The sequence below is a fragment of the Wyeomyia smithii genome, chromosome 3 (assembly GCF_029784165.1).
Source record: "Wyeomyia smithii strain HCP4-BCI-WySm-NY-G18 chromosome 3, ASM2978416v1, whole genome shotgun sequence".
Classification (NCBI taxonomy): Eukaryota; Metazoa; Arthropoda; class Insecta; order Diptera; family Culicidae; genus Wyeomyia; species Wyeomyia smithii.
Window position 1 is genome coordinate 92,851,531 of NC_073696.1, and position 17,467 is coordinate 92,868,997.

General features: G+C 40.4%; 2 protein-coding genes and 1 long non-coding RNA gene across 5 annotated transcripts in view; 2 read left to right on the plus strand and 1 right to left on the minus strand.

Annotated features, from left to right (window-relative positions):
* Positions 1-8,971, plus strand: part of LOC129729865 (non-lysosomal glucosylceramidase) — a 45,092-nt gene extending 36,121 nt beyond the window's left edge. Inside the window, exons 3-8 of the mRNA XM_055688731.1 lie at positions 4,574-5,088; positions 5,139-5,394; positions 5,468-5,581; positions 5,650-5,764; positions 5,841-5,970; positions 6,037-8,971. Coding sequence (XP_055544706.1) covers positions 4,574-5,088; positions 5,139-5,394; positions 5,468-5,581; positions 5,650-5,764; positions 5,841-5,970; positions 6,037-7,133 — 2,227 coding nt within the window. The 3' untranslated portion in view covers positions 7,134-8,971. The remainder of the gene's footprint in view (positions 1-4,573; positions 5,089-5,138; positions 5,395-5,467; positions 5,582-5,649; positions 5,765-5,840; positions 5,971-6,036) is intronic.
* LOC129729866 (uncharacterized) lies at positions 8,241-9,479 on the minus strand. Its single transcript, XR_008728751.1, has 3 exons — positions 9,339-9,479; positions 8,973-9,275; positions 8,241-8,907 (listed from the first exon to the last, which is right to left on the minus strand). It is a non-coding gene; the product is annotated as an uncharacterized LOC129729866 (long non-coding RNA).
* A 3,039-nt stretch (positions 9,480-12,518) lies between these two features.
* LOC129731598 (transcription elongation factor S-II) lies at positions 12,519-14,710 on the plus strand. Of its 3 annotated transcripts, none has more exons than XM_055691710.1 (2): positions 12,519-12,704; positions 13,319-14,710. In XM_055691710.1, the coding sequence occupies exons 1-2, from the start codon at positions 12,636-12,638 to the stop codon at positions 14,165-14,167; spliced, it is 918 nt and encodes a 305-aa protein (XP_055547685.1). In that variant the 5' UTR covers positions 12,519-12,635; the 3' UTR covers positions 14,168-14,710. The 3 variants fall into 3 exon arrangements, with proteins under 3 accessions (XP_055547685.1, XP_055547687.1, XP_055547686.1); XM_055691712.1 differs by lacking the exon at positions 12,519-12,704 and adding an exon at positions 13,008-13,207; XM_055691711.1 differs by lacking the exon at positions 12,519-12,704 and adding an exon at positions 13,008-13,189.
* The last annotated feature ends 2,757 nt before the right edge of the window (positions 14,711-17,467 follow it).

A 17,467-nucleotide genomic window follows, 5' to 3' on the forward strand; every position in this document is an offset into this window, starting at 1 on the left:
GCGAGAGGTGTACATGAAAAAGTTGCGACCTGCATATTCTCCATTCATATTATTGCGTGCGCGTTAGGCAATTCCATTTTACCATTTTACGAACTGCTAGAGTAGGATACACGGTATTTGCTGTTCCATGTTTTCTATGAGAATATTTTCCATGAATTGAGTTCTGAAACGTCTCGTAAAATAGTCTATAGCCGTGTAAGGTCGTTTCTATTGCGCTCAAACTGTGAATCGTCGCATCGCGGTACTCCATTTTTTCCACTTTTTGCAGATAACGTTCGTGGTTGTGATAAATGCGTGAACGTGTGGATGATTTGTTTAGATGATTTTACGCGATGAATAGTCGTAGAAAAGAGCGAGACATCTATGCAAGCGCGGCAGCGTTTTTATAATAACCTATTTCAATTCATGTTTTCAGTCACTGGAAGGAGCAAAACAATAACTATTGATGTGTCATGAAAGAGTCTTTTTTAGACCTTCACTCCTTTTGGGAACACAATATAACGGACACTTTTCATATGTTCTTCGAATCCGTTTTATTTTTCGCGTTTTCCACTTTAACAATATGAAAATTTCAGCTATGGAAGGCAGTCAACCGAGATTTTCTTCACATGCTTCTTGTTGTATTTTATAATTCATTTTTAAGAATCTCACATTATATATGATCATATCTACAATGTTTAGATGACTTTATACGGTGAATAGTTGCGATGCAATGTTGTTGTAATAATTTATTTCTATCAATATGTTCAGCCGCCGAAAGCAGCACAATAACTACTATAGAATTTTCATGAATTAGTCTAATATAAGTTCATCTATTCTATTTTAGCACAACATGACGGATCATTTTCATATGTTTTTCGAATCTCTTTTAAATATTTCTTTTGCGTTTTCTGCGTTAAAAATTTGAATATTTCAGCTATGCAAGGCAGCCAACCGAGATCTTCTTTACATGCCATATTACTTCTTTTTTTTTTAGAATTCATCTTCATTAATCTCACATTATTTGTATATGATCATATTTATATTGTTACATCAATCCAATTAAATCATGGTCATATCACTTATCAAAGTGAATCCTGAACAAAAACCTACCCCACTAACAAAAACTCCCTTCCGTGGTCTTTGTAGGGATGCAGAGGTATACTCGATCTCTAACAAAACAAAGACTACATTCTAACACTCCTTCCTTATTGAAGGCTTCGTGCGGTACTGGCATAACTCGAAATTCAGAGTTCGAAGAGAAACGGGATTGAAAAGTTTGCGTTTAAAATTACCTTTATCGTCTCCAAGAAATCTACGAGCAAGTTAAAAACTTTCAAAGACACATCAACTGATAACTCAGTTTTTTTTTTGTGGATTTTGAAACAAGTCGTTGTGAAATAAAATTTTATAATATTTGGTATCATTTGACTGCAACATGGAAAACTTTTGAGTTGTGCCGGTATTGCACGAAACCGACGATATCCCCATCTGACTGTAAGGACGTGGCCGGCGCCGTTATTGGTCTATAAAAAATCGGGTCATTGAATGATGCACAGTGAGAAGGAATTACCACTCCCAGTCGTTCTTTCAGTTGATTCATTGTGCATCTTGAGTGGCTCGGACCCATCACGGAGTAGCAACCATTGATATGTACAGTCAGAACTAAGCTAAGCTAAGCTAAGCATCTATGGCAGTTCTACCCCATCCAAATAAGTTGTTTATAAAGACCTATTCAAAACATGTACTTCGCGCATACCAAACGAAGTGCGTTCAGTGTGCGCTGCGTGGCAAGCAGCGCATGCTGCTATATTGATCGCGTGGCACGCGTTGGAAATGTTAAAACTCGGTATGGGGCCATCCACATACCACGTGGATAGCTTTGGTGGGGGGCGGTTGGCTAATATCCACGGTCCATACAATTTTTTTAGAAGTTATATGGACAGTTGTCCACGGAGGGGGAGGGGAGGGTCAAAATCGTCAAAAATCTGTCCACGTGGTATGTGGATGGCCCCTATAGAAAATTAGCTCGACGCCCATGTTTCTTTCGCGACACACCTGATTTTTCAAATGTATCTTGTAGGATTTTTTCTCAGCTTTCCAATGGTTGTCTCAAAATTAAAGTCGGTGGTTGCCAACCTGTTCAAAAACGCGTTTTAATGATAAAATTCAAAATGGCGGCGAATCCAAGATGGCGGTTAAACTTTTGAATACTTCACATGAAAGCCCTAGATGTTTTCTGTATAATGAAATGCTGTTTGTAGAGTGTTTTGGGACAAATATTTGAAATATAGCTCGATAAAAATATTCGATTTTCACTTTTCTATATATTTTTTCACCCCTTGGCGAACAAGGGGTCCACCAAATGGAACAAATTTATGTGCAGTTATCAATTTTTCACTGCGTTTAATCGAACTAAAATAAAAAAATCAATTTTCAAAGACCTCGTGTCACTAGTGGCCTGGTTTCAGCAAGAATTGCCCATTCTAAGATTTGTCAGTTATGAACAGTGCTTCATATATTTGTACGACAGCTAGTTAATTAAAGTTGTCATTATCGATCAATATTCAGGAATTCGAGACCCGTTTTCTTCGACCAATAAAAATAGTGGACCCCTGGTTAATTCACTCCTCAGTACATTAAAAGAAATGTTCAATCTTATAATGTTGAATCAGTGGTTTCCAACCGGTGGTCCGCGGCCGGCAAGGGGGCCGCGAAGCTCATTTAGGGGGGCCGCGAAGCTCTTAGTAGATTTGACAGGTAATGAAAATTTCTTTCTAGATACCTCTGTGAAAGCGGATTTTCAATTCTCTGCGTATTAGGACCTAAACGCCAGACAAATGAGACTTGCAGCACGATATGAGACTTAAAAACGCAGCATTGTACTGCAAAACTTGTATTTGAAATTATTTTAGGGGGCCGTGGAGCTCTTTGTATTCAGCAAAAGGGCCAGAAACGTTGAGAACCACCAAAATTCCATGTTTCGAAAAATTATACACATCTATGAGTGTGTCTTAAAAATAACTTTAGTTTTCTGTCTCAATTTCGAAATACTCAATGATTTTTCTTTTTGAATATAGTTCTTAGCAACTAGCTTCAACAATTTTAAAACGATAACCCCAAAACAAGTTTTTATACGAAAAATTATTGAAATGATGCGCTACACCAGTACTACTAAAATTTTTATAAAAGCAGGATTTGTTTAATATTTTTTGACAATAAGTACAAATTTTTTTAAAGTTTTTTTAAATAATTCTGCCTAAAGAGGACTAGACTTCAATTAAAATTTAGTGTATTTTTTTACTTTTCTTACATTACAGGAGAATATTGTTATGTAAACTTTCAATTTAGATATTTTAGTGGGTACTTACCAATCATTTAATTATCAACAACCTTGTTTAACTCTCTTCATGGGTAATCAATATATCATCAATGTTGCATTCAAATCTATGCAAATCGAGAAAAAATAACTTTTTTTCCTGCGTGAAGGGCACTTTCACCTTCCTCAACAGTTAAGTGAAAATAAGTGTTCTTACCTGCATCCGAACCATTCGGACGAAGTCTTGGGAGAATTTCGCATAGCTAAAGCTAATAAAAGTTCAATTTCAGAATTTTCCCTTGAAACGAAATAAATCAGCAGTGCGCTCATTGTTCTCTGCAGAAAATTTCCGAGGTTATTTGCGATTCACCTTTCTTTTTCAATCTCATTAACCTTTTTGTGATCCTTCTTTGCAGGATTCACTACTCTTGGGCTACATTATAGATAATTTTCCTTTATTATTCGAAGCACCAGCACGAACGAAATGTTGCTATTATTTTCTCTATGATGTATAAAGATAGTCGTGTTAAAGAGCATTTTAATATAACAATTTATTCCAGAAAAAATTAAAGTTGAGCTGCATGAAAAAAAACCATAGTTTGGTTTGTACCCTGTTTTGTCCCCCTTCGTACTTAAAATGTTTTATATCATAACTAAACGAACAAGTCTGCTGTTTCTCGCACCAGTATAGACATCATATGCAATTATGAACTAAGTAGATTTAAACACTTTAAACACAGTTTACAACACAAGCACTAAGAAACAACATGACTATTACGACAAATATTTTTTCGAGGGTACTCTGCCGTATGCAAAGATGAAAGTGCATATGCAAATGCACATTGCTCTTAACCGGAGGAAAAAAAACGCACACTCCCCGTTCTTCATACTCAAACTTCTAAACCATGAGGCGACGGCAGACGCGAATCGATGAAGGCATCAGCCACGACGATGCCGCCGCCGCCAGTCTGCTTCATAAATTACACCGGTAATCGTTTCCAGTCATGGAACCCCGACAGCATTGTTTGCGGAGTAACTACGGTAGGGTTCCCTCTCTGATTCCTCTACAGTCCCTTTGCCTTTGGTGGCTATCCTTAACTCGCAAAAAGAGGTTAGGATTTAATCTCCAACAGAAAAAAAAGACTCCTGTGACACCAACCGTGATTTGATATGTTTCCGGTAATTAAACCATAAATTTAATATGCACGGGAAAATTATTTGATGCAGAAAATTTCAAGTAAAAAAATAATAACTACGTCTGTTTTGCATCCACAGTCGCCCCAAAACTCCACTGGCCAGCTGGGAAAGCCACATCAACCCCTCCAAGTGCAACTACACAGCCCTGTACCCGCGGGCTTGGTCCGAGTACGATCTTAGCGAGCACGGCATCCGGCTGGTGCAGCGCCAAATCTCGCCGATAATTCCCCATGACTACAAGGAAAGCTCTCTGCCGGCGGCCGTTTTTGTGTGGACCGTTGAAAACATCTGTGGCAAGGATCGACAGGTTACGATAACATTCACGTTCAAGAATGGCACCGGCAATCGGAAGCTTGATGCCGAGGGTAACTGCGAAACGGAGTCCTTCAGCCACGGGTCCGCTAAGGGCGTCAGTATTAAACAGTCAATTGCCGATATGAAGTGCACCTATTGTGTGAGCTGTAAAACTTCGTCGGAAATCAACATGACGTGGTGCGAGAAGTTCGACCCGGCTGGGAACGGGGAGAAACTGTGGAACGATTTAAAGGAAAACGGGAGCCTAACGGAAAAATCGGATGACGAAACTTTGAAAGGTAATAACAATAAAATATGTGAATAAATAACTTAGTTTTTTAACTTCTAGGCAAAGACGTCGCTGTTGCAGTTAGTGCACAAATTCTGGTGCATTCTGAAAGCAGCTCCGAGTTGGAATTTGCTGTAGTCTGGGATATGCCAAAGATTCATTTCACCAAAAAGATGAAGGAGCATTTTAAATATTACACCAAATATTTCGGTACCAGCGGCGATGCTGGTCCGGTTATTTCCGACTACGCCCTGAAAAACTACGCAAAGTGGGAAACACTGATCAACGAATGGCAGCGGCCTATTCTAGAAGATAGGTATGGGATTGGTTTTCTTGCGAAAGCGAGAATAAAAAAAAAACAATAACCCACATCTGCAATTGACTTTCAGTGACCTGCCCGCTTGGTACAAAAGTGCTATATTTAATGAACTGTACTACATCGCTGATGGCGGCAGCGTCTGGTTGACTGTGGACGATCCCGAGATATCATATGACGACCCTAGGTTAGCTAAATGTGACACACGAGGTCATCGCGCTAGATATTTATATGGTTTATGTTTGCTCTCCACAGACTAGCATACGGACGGTTTGCATATTTAGAAGGTCACGAGTATCGAATGTACAATACATACGATGTTCATTTCTATGCGTCGCACGCGCTGGCGAGTCTGTGGCCAAATTTACAAGTGAGTCGCTGATGCGGAGCAGTGAAAAGTAAACATCGACTGACGCCTACCAACTGTTTTGGATGTTCTTTTTCAGGTCAGTTTACAGTATGATTATAAGGACACAATCTATCGGGAGATAACTGAGGGACGAAAACATCTGTACGACGGTAAGGTGATCCCGAGGAAAGTAAAGAATTCGGTTCCACATGATTTGGGCGATCCAGGTATGTGAAAATTTGTTTAGGTACTAACAGATGTCAAGTTTAATTTTTGTACTCTCCACTTTTCAGGCGAGGAACCGTTCGAGCTGATTAACGCCTACCCGATCCATGACGTTTCCGAGTGGAAAGATCTGAACACCAAGTTCATTCTGCAGGTGTACCGTGATTACCACACGCTCAATCAGTACGCCCAGTTGAATGCGGAGAACGCAAGTAAATTCAGTTCCATTGAGTTCATCGACAAGGAGAGTATGAGTGAGATGTATATACAGGATAACCGAAACAAAATATCACCGGATGGAAAGGACCAGAACCGCAAGTCGGCTTCGATGTACATCAACGAAACTAACGGAAAGGTTTATCTGATGGATGCAATGACTTATCTGAAGAGTATGTATCCAGCTTGTAAATTGGTGCTAGAGAAGACCCTCGAGTGGGACAAAGATAATGACGGGCTAATTGAGAATAGTCGTACTCCGGATCAAACCTACGACACGTGGGTTATGGAAGGGCCGAGCGCATACTGTGGGGGATTGTGGCTAGCAAGCTTGCACTGTATGTCAGTGATGGCAAACATACTGGATCAATCAGAGGATTGTATAAAATACCGTCAACTGTTGGAAAAGGGCAAAGCTTCATTTGAAGAGAAGCTGTGGAATGGATCGTACTACAAATTTGATGCACAGAGTACTTCGAAAAACTCGATCATGTCGGATCAGCTTTGTGGCCATTGGTACTTGCGATGCTGCGGCTTCGATTATGAAATTGTACCGAAGGAAAATGTTCGAATTGCACTGAAAACAATCTACGATAATAATGTGATGCGATTTTGCGGCGGAACTAGCGGTGCGGTCAATGGATACGTGCCGAGTAATCAACCGAACAAGGATGGTAGAGTGGACATTTCTACGGTCCAAGGGGAGGAAGTGTGGACCGGAGTAACGTACGCTCTAGCATCGACCATGATCCACGAGGGGATGTTCACCGAGGCGTTCCAAACCGCCGGAGGTCTGTATCAAACGCTTTCTGAAAAAATTGGCATGAATTTCGAAACTCCGGAAGCTCTGTACGCGGAGAGGCATTATCGTGCTATCGGATACATGAGACCACTCAGCATTTGGTCCATGCAAACTGCGTGGAAACAGAAGAAACAGAATAGAGACTAATTCGAAGGCAGTCCGATTCGTTCATGAACAAGTATTTTCAAACAGAGTTTCTCGTAGTTGAGCCTAGTATAAGTAGAATGTTTTTACGGAAAAGAGCTAAGCTTGCCATACGCAAACGGATGGTTTTGGTGTAGATAAAGACAACATTCAAATGCTGTCAAATGGTGATGATAGATCCTCTTTATTCCCATTTATCTCCGCTGCTGACCGAACGTCGTGCTTATAATGCGGTATTAGTTCATATTTAAACAAAATAACGCCTATCATGGAAGGTAATCACAAATGAAACTGTGACAATTGCTTAGAAAAGTATAAATTGAAATCTAAACTCTAATCGCAAAGCGGAAGATACCTGTATTCGTGTTTGTATGTGTGTATAGTTAGGGGTAAATATTAGTGAAAGCACACGTGTATGTGAATGATTATAAAGGACTATACGGGATGATTTGCGCGGTTGTGCAGGTGTATTTGTGCGTGTCTGTGTGTGCCGTTTACCCGTTTTCCTCACAAATGTTTCAATGAATCCAACTCAATGTACAAACAGCAAGCAGCAATCGATGCACTTTAACACGCATAAGCCAAATCCATCATCCAAACATTGGCTATAAATTTATTTCTAACAAGACTTCTAAGATTTATTCTAGTTTGTTCCATTTTTTTCACTACTTGTATTTTTTCAGCTCCTAATTATTTCTCTCCTAGACTCGTACACATTACCTAAAAGCTCTTCCATCGTGTACCCCAATAAACTTTCGAAATTTCGATCTGGAAGACAAACGTAAGAGAATCAAAAATCCATTAAATTAAACTGTTGATAATAGGGTAGAGTAGGACATATCCTATTTTGATTGATTTATATGTTCCACTGTCAAGAAGCTGTATTTAACAAAAATTACAATACGTGTTATGTTATAAAGGACCAACTTAATTTTAGAACCGATAATAATCGTTAGTATTCCGTGCTTAATATGACCTCTATCTCTAGTTATTCTCGTAATGTAAACTAATATTCATTTTAAACATATATTGAAAGTGTTAACATGCTGTCAAGAGCAAATATACAAGAAAGAGTGATGACCAAAGTAGACCCCTTCCTCTCAACGCTCCTCTTGACAAACCAATTAAAACGTTATCACGTGTGAAATCACAAATTTTTTGACAAAGTCAACCATATATGCATTTAAATATTATATTTGTAGTACTCTATATAGGCCCACTGGTTTTGAAGTTTACAGAAACTCTAAAAATATAAATTTGGGACAACCATGCTATCGGAACTCAGAACACTATAGCAGAGTGGAATCAAAAAATTGACTTTGACAAAAAAAATACAAAACCGACAAAGGAATAGAGATGAATGAACCTTTTAATTAGTCGCAAGCACAAATAGCTAACCATGCATATAGATTTGATCAGAACAACTATCTAAAACTTCGTTTGAAGTGCGCAAGGTTAGCCGATTAGCCAATTAGACCTAATGTGAAACCACGTGCTGCAGCTGCTGCAATATTCAGCGTTTATAAAACGTATATTTTTATAATCATTGTTCTAAATCCAAAGTATGCTCAGGCACACAACCAGATGTGTAGATAGGTTTATTGCATCACGCATGGTGTCTTCTCCATGGCCTAATTCATGTACAATGCTGAAGCTGGAAGCTAAGCTTACCAACTCTTGCTAATATACGCTACTGAGCGCTATTTATTCGTATTCAATTTAGTGTTAAAACCCCGATGCAATAAATGGCCCTTACGACGTTATGTTCTAAATGTGACTAGTGAAAAAAAAGATCAATATTTAAGATAATAATATGCTATCATGTGGTAGATCCTGCGTTACCATTGTTTGAGTTTTCTTGAATATCCGAATTCTTGCGATTTCTAAAGGTTTTCGTTGGCGAGTCGGCCAAGCTTCCAACTGTTTGTTGATACCAAACGAGTTCTCATTGTTCATTCGTGGAGTCTAAGAGAGGTTTTTCGTCAAATTGTTTTTTATTCAGCCAACCGTGTTTTTCATTTTTCAAAACTCTTTTTGATTCTCTTTTACTTTTTTTTTGGTGGGTTGTGACTTTCGAAAAAAATGAAAACTGAAAAATGCATATTTTACCACACCGTACTGCCGGTAACCGCAAGTCAGTCCCATCTGTAAAAATATGAAATCGAGAAAACAGCTTCGAAAGATATTTTATTCACGCTCAGTTATCACCTATTCAAGATGAATTTTTTTTACAATATTCATGCAAAAATATAGTTTGCATACTAGTCTGCACTAATTACGTTGTAAAAATCACTGAAACCATTGATTTCATGATAAAAACGATAAAAACATTGAGTGTGACTGACTCGCCGTTACATTCTACACCGAAGAGAAAAGTAACCGCAAGTCAGTCACATTGACATGTTGATACTATAGTGTGTGTTGACGTGTTGTTATTCGTTGCCGTGAAAAACCGTCAATCCTTCGATTTTCTTGATAGATTCACGAAGAAGCGAACCATGAAAAAATAGACATGAATTCATATTAGCAGCAAATTGCTGCAAAGAAATTCATCACGTATTCAAACTAAAAAATAATCCCAATATTTGATAATTGTTACTAGATAACTCAATTTTATATAAACGGTCATATCAAACTTCTCTCCTCCACTCCCCATTCATTTTATTGAACCTATTATGCATGTTTTTTTGAAGTAGAATACTTCTCTCAGGAAGTTCGGCTACATAGGGATGTGAAATGAAAATCTAAAACCGAAAAAAGTGAAAAATATGTCCAATTTCAACTGCTAATAAATCGGTAAGTATTCGATGGATTTCCTTCGTTATTGTGGCAATAGATTGGAAAATCTTCTAAGATTCTTCCCAAAAGAAGATAATTGAAATTTTATTATTCGCACTATTGTACTATTGAAAATAGTCAAGCCTTGTCAAAACGAAAAATTCGACCTCTGTTTGGTCGTTATATGATTGCTTCCCAAGCGCGGTCGACAGAATCATATACCTTGCAATTGAAAACATGCAATTTGGGCTATATAAGAGCCTGTTTCAGCCGAAGCCGCGCATAATAGTTCTAGACAGCGACAACAGCAGTTGTCCTTCCTTAGCAGCAGCACGAGCTCTGTGGTTGGTCACCACGTCTCAGGAGCAGCGCGGTTCTTCTCAGCGTGTGTCGCCAGACTGCCATTATTCCCCCACTGTTGGGGCAACATGAAGATTGCCATCAAGAAATCCAACTTTGGAAATCAAAATGCCTTTTTCAAGGCAAATAAACAAGTCGTTGAAAGTTAATAATTTTTGACAACGAAAGCAAGCATCCTGTGTTGGATCCTAGTAATTTAAATCTATCGCGCCCGTCTACTTCACTGAATGAGAAATAACTTCCACAGTGCATGTTGTCCACATATCTTAATTCCCCCACTGTTTGGGCAGCTCAAAGGTTGCGATCAGCAACCGATTTTGAACCGCAAAATGCCTTTTTCAAGGCAAAAAAACGAATAATTGAAGGTTAATAATTTTCTGGCATCAAAACAAGCGGACATTCTGTGCGGGATGCAATCAAATTCTGTTGTAGTTGTCTAATTTTTACTTTATTTAGTAAACCCCCCACGGTAGGGGCAGCGCAAAGGCTGCGATCAGCATAACCGACGTTGAATAATAAACTGCCCTGTTAGAACGCATTCACAAAAGCAGTTAGTTCGACTTTGCAGAGCTAATATGAAGTCGGTTCAATCAATCAAGCATGAACAGAATTTCGTCGTATCCCAGCTGCCAAGTTGCAACATTATGCAACACGCAACAGCCAGCAAACGAAATCGCTTGATGTTACAAACCGCAATAAGATACGGGTTTAACCCGTTGCGTGTGTGAGAGCAAGAGCACCATCGGTGTTTTTTCGCTGGATACAAAAAACAAATGCGAATTGTGGAATAATTTGTCTGAAGAACATCAGGGAATGGAACAACTGAACTGAAAGGCGTGGCCTATTTCGTAGCACCCTTCGACTATAAAAGAGTGTTTCTGGGAAAACTAGCTACATTCATTAGTCGGAAGGTGAGTTGGATGGACTGTTCGGGTTGCGCCTGAGGCTGCCTTCAAATTAAACAAATCATTTGCCCTGTGGTTGGTCACCAGGTCTCAGGCCTCTGCCAGGCTGAACGCCAACGCGAGCGATCGGGCGAGATTTTTGCCGTACATCAGCCGGCACTTCCTCTAATGGAAAAGTTGGATCATTTTGTTCAGAAGAATATTACTGTCGGTAATATTATAGAGATGCGATTGCATTATATCCGATATGGAATTGAACAATTGTTCTTTTGAGGACAAATAAAACACTTAATTTGAAGAGTTAATAGTTTTGGGTACCAGTAGCAGTATGGTAACAGCCTCAGCGGTAGGTGCAGCCGGTACTCCCATGAGGCGGATGTTATAAGGAAGTAAATGGAAGCGGCACGGCGAAACAGTTCGGGTGTGCTTAGACGCACGTCATTTTTCGTTGTTGATATTATTCCCCACATGAAACGACGCGCTTTCGTACGATAGCGGCGGTATAAGCGGCAGATGCATTTGCCAACACTTACTCCAGTAAAGCCGAGTCTAATTTTCAATGTGAAAACACCTTTCTATTGTGTTGGCCGTGCGCATTAGGCCTCTGTCAGGCTAAACGCGAAAAGCGGCGCGAACCGATTCGCCCGGCCGTAGGTTAATGTACAGCCGTAAGTAGAGCTGTGTAAAAGTATTCTACTTCAACCTTGCGGTCGTGGCTGTGCACACAACCCTCCTGTAATTTTTTTTTAATTGGGTCTGACTTCCGCTTATTTTTCCTCTGGGGCTGACTTGCGGTTACTTTTCATATTGGGACAATTCGACTTGGATTTTCACTTTTGTTGAACAAACCACTATTTTTTATCGGTACATCAGAAAATACACTCAAAGATAAGCCAAAATCCGATGCTAACTCAGAATCGACAAAATTACAGATGGAACTGACATGCGGTTACCGGCAGCGTACCGAATACAAATGTTCTAGTTGAGAGAGATGTTGAAGCCTGTTCGCACCTACGTGAACTCTCATACATAATTGTCAAAATGTGCGGGATGACAAAAATATTTCTTTTTCGCATGCAAAAACCAAACAAATATCAGCAACACCGTCATCGCGAATAGTGCGTTTTACCTATTTTCCTCACAAATCTTCAGCCTGGTCAAGCTGAGTAAAAATAACTCTTTATATGAGTTGTTTTCAACGAGCGTAAAGGCAATTTGGCTGTCAAACGTCACGCGAGAACGAGAAATGAATATTGCTGAACGCGCTTACTCCACTTTCATAAGAACAAAAAGAGATGGCAGTTCTGCCAGCCCGCTAAGCAAATCAATGTTCTCGCAGGAGAGAACTGTGCTAGTGCTTTTTCTACTCGCACTCGAGAGGCGTCAAAAACGGTATCGGGAAAAAATATTGTGCTCCATTTTGCAATCGGATTTTAACCGGGAAATCCAGCCTAGAAGCATCATGAACGTCGAGGAAGAGGTACTCAAGATTCAGAAGAAACTCGGCAAAATGACGTCGTCCGACGGAACGGTAGGTAAAGGTGCTAATTTCTCGATTTTCAGATTGCAAGATGGAACGCGCATCATTTTTTCACGGGTGGTACAGTAATGGAAGACTGTCGTATAGCGAACCTGGCGGCCCACTGAAACTTTCGGGTGAGCACAGGAGCAGCCGAACCCCGTGCGGGAATGAGAGCAATGAACACGAAGGAAAGAAAACAAACAGCGGCTTCCGACCGTGTTGTGAGCCGACAAGCTTTTTTTTTCGCGCAGCATGCAAAATAGTGGGTGGTAGTGGTGGTGCTTTGTTTTTTTTTTTTTGCGGTTTATGTTTTTCACTGGTATCGCTCGCAAGAAAAGTTATCAGTAGCGCCAAAAGGTGGACAGACTCTGCTCTGCGGTTGTTCTGTTTTGTATAATTTACAGTCATTTATAAACAAGTTTATTCTGCTACACAAGTTTATAACCTTCAAAATAACTACCGTTTTAGTTTTAATCAACATTCGGTTTATAGTTGTATGCAAAGCTGGAAAAGTATCATAAATAAGTTATTCATATGCCGATAAATATATATGCTCTGAAAATTTCATCATCACATTATGTTAAACCATTGATTCAATCATTTCATGATGTCTCATATTTCAGGGTCAAGAGCAAGCGTTGGATTTACTTCGAGAACTGCAACGTTTGAACATCGATCTGGATATTCTAACGAAAACACGCATCGGAATGACCGTAAACGAACTGCGAAAATGCAGCAAAGATGACGAAGTGATTAGCCTAGCTAAAACCTTGATCAAGAGTTGGAAACGTTTTCTGGCCGCTACGCCCCCTTCGAAGGAATCCACAAAGGAGTCGTCGAAATCATCAAGCAAATCGTCTAGCAAGAGTTCCAGCAAATCTGATGCTAGTAACGCCGGCCGTAAAGAATCGGATAGAGAAAAGGAATTGAAGAAGCCGGCCCAGACGAGTTTCCCTCCACCATCGAGCAACACCACCGATGCTGTGCGCCTTAAGTGCCGCGAAATGCTAGCCAATTCTTTGCGGGTGGACGGCGAGCCTCCCGAGGGTTGCCAAACACCGGAAGAGTTAGGCGATGAACTGGAAGAGGCTATCTTCCTCGAATTCAAGAACACCGATATGAAGTACAAAAATCGAGTTCGCTCACGCGTCGCAAATTTGAAAGATCCCAAAAATCCCAGCTTGAGGAGCAACTTTATCAGTGGCGCAATCACTGCACAACGCCTTGCAAAAATGACTCCCGAGGAAATGGCTAGTGACGAAATGAAAACTTTGCGAGATCGATTTGTGAAGGAAGCGATTAACGACGCCCAGCTGGCCACCAACCAGGGTACCAAAACTGACCTACTCAAGTGTGGCAAGTGTAAGAAACGTAACTGTACTTACAATCAACTACAGACCAGGAGCTCTGATGAACCGATGACGACGTTCGTTTTGTGCAACGAATGCGGACATCGTTGGAAATTCTGTTAAGAGGCAGTCACGCAGTTTAAAGCCTTTTTCTCTACCTGCGAAAAGAAAAAAAAAACATCCTAAAAATAACTATCAGAAACGTAATCGAAAATTGTATAACGATTACGAGTAATTGTAACATGAAGGTTTTGTTTGCCAGTTCAACACATACTGATATCGATTTTCGATAGACATTTCATTGAGACCAGCGTTTAAACTTCAACCTGGCTTGTACTGCACACACCAACACTTAAAGAATAGTCAAGACGTTGTTATCCTTCAAGTTGGAAACATAAAATAAAGTACACCTCAAGCATTACAGTTATTCAGCCTGAAGCATAATGCTGATTAATTTTAGAAGAAAAAAGTACCCATTAGGTAGTCCCTTAGTGCGTGTTGTGTTGCGCTTCAATTAGCACCAGCAGGTCAAACGCTGCTCGAGTGCTGATAACGTAATTCAAATTCAATACTGGTCCATTAAACACCGACACACCGAAAATAATTCGACATGTAAAACTAATTTAAGCCTGCCTAGTGTGTAATGAAATAAAAGTGAAAAACGTACTGAAATTGTATGCTGTGTAATAAACCGAAGCCATGTTCCATAAAACGACTCGGAAATCTTTTGTCCTAATAATTGGTCGCAAAATTAACATCTGGTCCGCAGTGGAGCGCCCACAAAACTACGTTAATATTCGTCCACCAAGCTTTTCTTGCTACGACCTTAGCCTGTGGAACAATATGAGGGACAGAATTCTGTATACGGTATTGTAAAGTCATGTGGCTCGATAATTGGTACAGTCCAGGCTGTGGCCTTTTTGTAGATCGTACATCTGAGTCTTTCCAACCAGTCCAAGGGCAATTCATCAGAACACAATTTCAGCATGTACAGCTGTCTGCTCCCGGTTTAACAGAGTTCGGTGGGAATGCCGTGCTTCTCAGCACTTCCTCAGATCTTTCACTCCTTTCTTCATCTCGTCTATGGATGGTAGAACCACAGATTGTCCATCATTCTCAATATTCATCCTGTCCTTTCGACGCCACTGTTTTCCTTTCCGTTCGGCAGCTCACTAAAATGTTGTTTCCAACGCCTGGCCATCTCCAATTTATCGGTAATCTGGTTCGCTTCCCTGTCGTTACACATAACAGGGGTTAACATGTTCCGGTTGCTGATTCTGATGATCTCGTGAAAAATTGCATCATACCTGGACAAGCAACTCTCCGCCTACAAGATCACGCTTCTGATGCTTTTTCATTCAACGATGAAGTTTCTTATCAACGACTCTAGATGCTCAAAATCCCTGACGTATCACAGCCGTAGCCAATATGTGAACTATGACGCTGTTTTTCTTATCCGTCGCTCGCTGTCACAGTTGTATCCAAAAGTGTATCTCACTGTGAACATATTCTCAGGTTCATCAACTCAGCGAGTACTCGCCAACCGCTCCTTCAGTTGAGAATCATTGGATGATCATCCGTATTTTCCTTGTTATGCTGGCTTTCAGCACGTTGGCCAACCGGGCGGAGATCTTGCATACCACGAGATAATGATTCGAGTCAACATCTAACGTCTGTAATCGAGTAGGCCTCCCCAATTGGGGTTACCTAGGTATACGTTCGAACATTCCGTCCCTAGTAGAGTGAATTCTTTCTCTGCCAATCACGGGGCGCATTGGCATCAAAGGCGATCTTGATGTTGTGTTAATGTTACTCTCTATACATTTTTTCAGCGAGCTAATAGAACTCCTTCTTCTCGTCATCAGGTTTATCATTGTGCGTACAAAATGTAATTGAAGAATTTGTCCTTAACTCTCAACACGCATTTGGGGTTACTGATCGGCCTCCATCGAAAGACACCTCTCTAGCCCGGATGCGTATTTCGGAACAAACAATGTTATTTTTAAAAGTTTTAAAAAATACATATGAAAATAAACTCATTGAGCATGAGCATGAGCATGATTGACCGCCCGCGGTTGCTACTCCGTTATTGCCAGATCAGCTGTAATTACACAGAGAACCAACAGATGATGCTTGGGACCAACATGCATCCTCAATATGTAAAAACTGGTGACCTTAATCTTTGTATTAGGCAACACCAGCGCCGGCCGCATCCGAATGCAGGTCAAAGAAGGAATTTGTATAGGAAAATGTTGACGTGATACTCGCTTATTGGAAGCCGAGAACACCTCTGCACTTCCACGAGAAATCACTGGGATGTTGGAGAAAGGGCAAGGTACACAGCAGGGTTCGTTTTGGTAAACGATGCGCTAGTTTCGGGTGTCGGGTTCTTTAGAACAAGTATCGCGCGAACAAGTTCATTATATCCGCCACGATATTCATAATGCGATTCGAACTTATTCAGTTTGACAATGTAACACCGCAACAATAAATCGTACGCGAGAATACTAGACCTTTGATCAAATTGGGACAACTTCAAATGATATGGTATCTCCTCGTAAGGTGATCCTCTTTTCCTCTTAACACCGAAATCAAGGGCGCGTTGTTGATCTATCTTTAGATAATTCGACCTCATGAATGTATCGACGCGGAGTCTAGGGGTTCGTTCAACCGGACATTTCTACCTAACAAATCGACCAACGACGTTTCTCGTATACACTTTGTCTGCTCTAAAAAAAACGATACGATCCCGCGAAAAACACACCTGAAAAACAGAATATAACAATGATGCGCGCTTATTACGAAAACGAACCATGAGTATATTTCTTGCCAAACGGTCCGCGATGTAGCCTTTGCTACTCGTAGCCATCAGCTATTTGTCAATCCCGAGTACTTTCGAAGAAACGACTGCACGTCGGCCGACGCGATTCTTTAGAGGGTATACATTGTGTTTTCGTTAATCGCGATATTTATCGACCGGACAAAATCTTCGGTTAAACAGTCACAGTGAGACATGAACAAGTATCTGGGAATAGCCCTCGAAATCACTATATTCTAAAAACGTTCATATAAGTAAAATGCTCCTGAGCCGGAAACGCAGTTTACATCGAAGCACTATGCACGACCGCTCTATTCCCTCCTACCGACGCAGAAACTCGGGGACACGACTTTTCACGCCGATTCTATCTTAGTTGTCGATGCGAATGTTGCCCATTAAATAAAAAAAAATGGCAAAGTTTCATGCATGCAAAGCCTTAATAATTTAAAAATGCAAATTTCCATATTGACCAATATATGGTCATATTGGCTCATTACTAAGTTGAGCTACCCATTACCTAATAATGGGTGTGATACTGTTGGAAAGATAGAAAAATGGCAAAGCTTGGTGCATCTAAAACATTAAGTGCAAACATCAGGTGTAGA

Bases quoted from the DNA above. Each gene is read 5' to 3' on its own strand.
- LOC129731598 (XM_055691710.1), top strand. From the start codon at position 12,636: ATGAACGTCGAGGAAGAGGTACTCAAGATTCAGAAGAAACTCGGCAAA. The intron at 12,705-13,318 runs GTAGGTAAAGGT...CTCATATTTCAG, and splicing joins TGACGTCGTCCGACGGAACG to GGTCAAGAGCAAGCGTTGGA.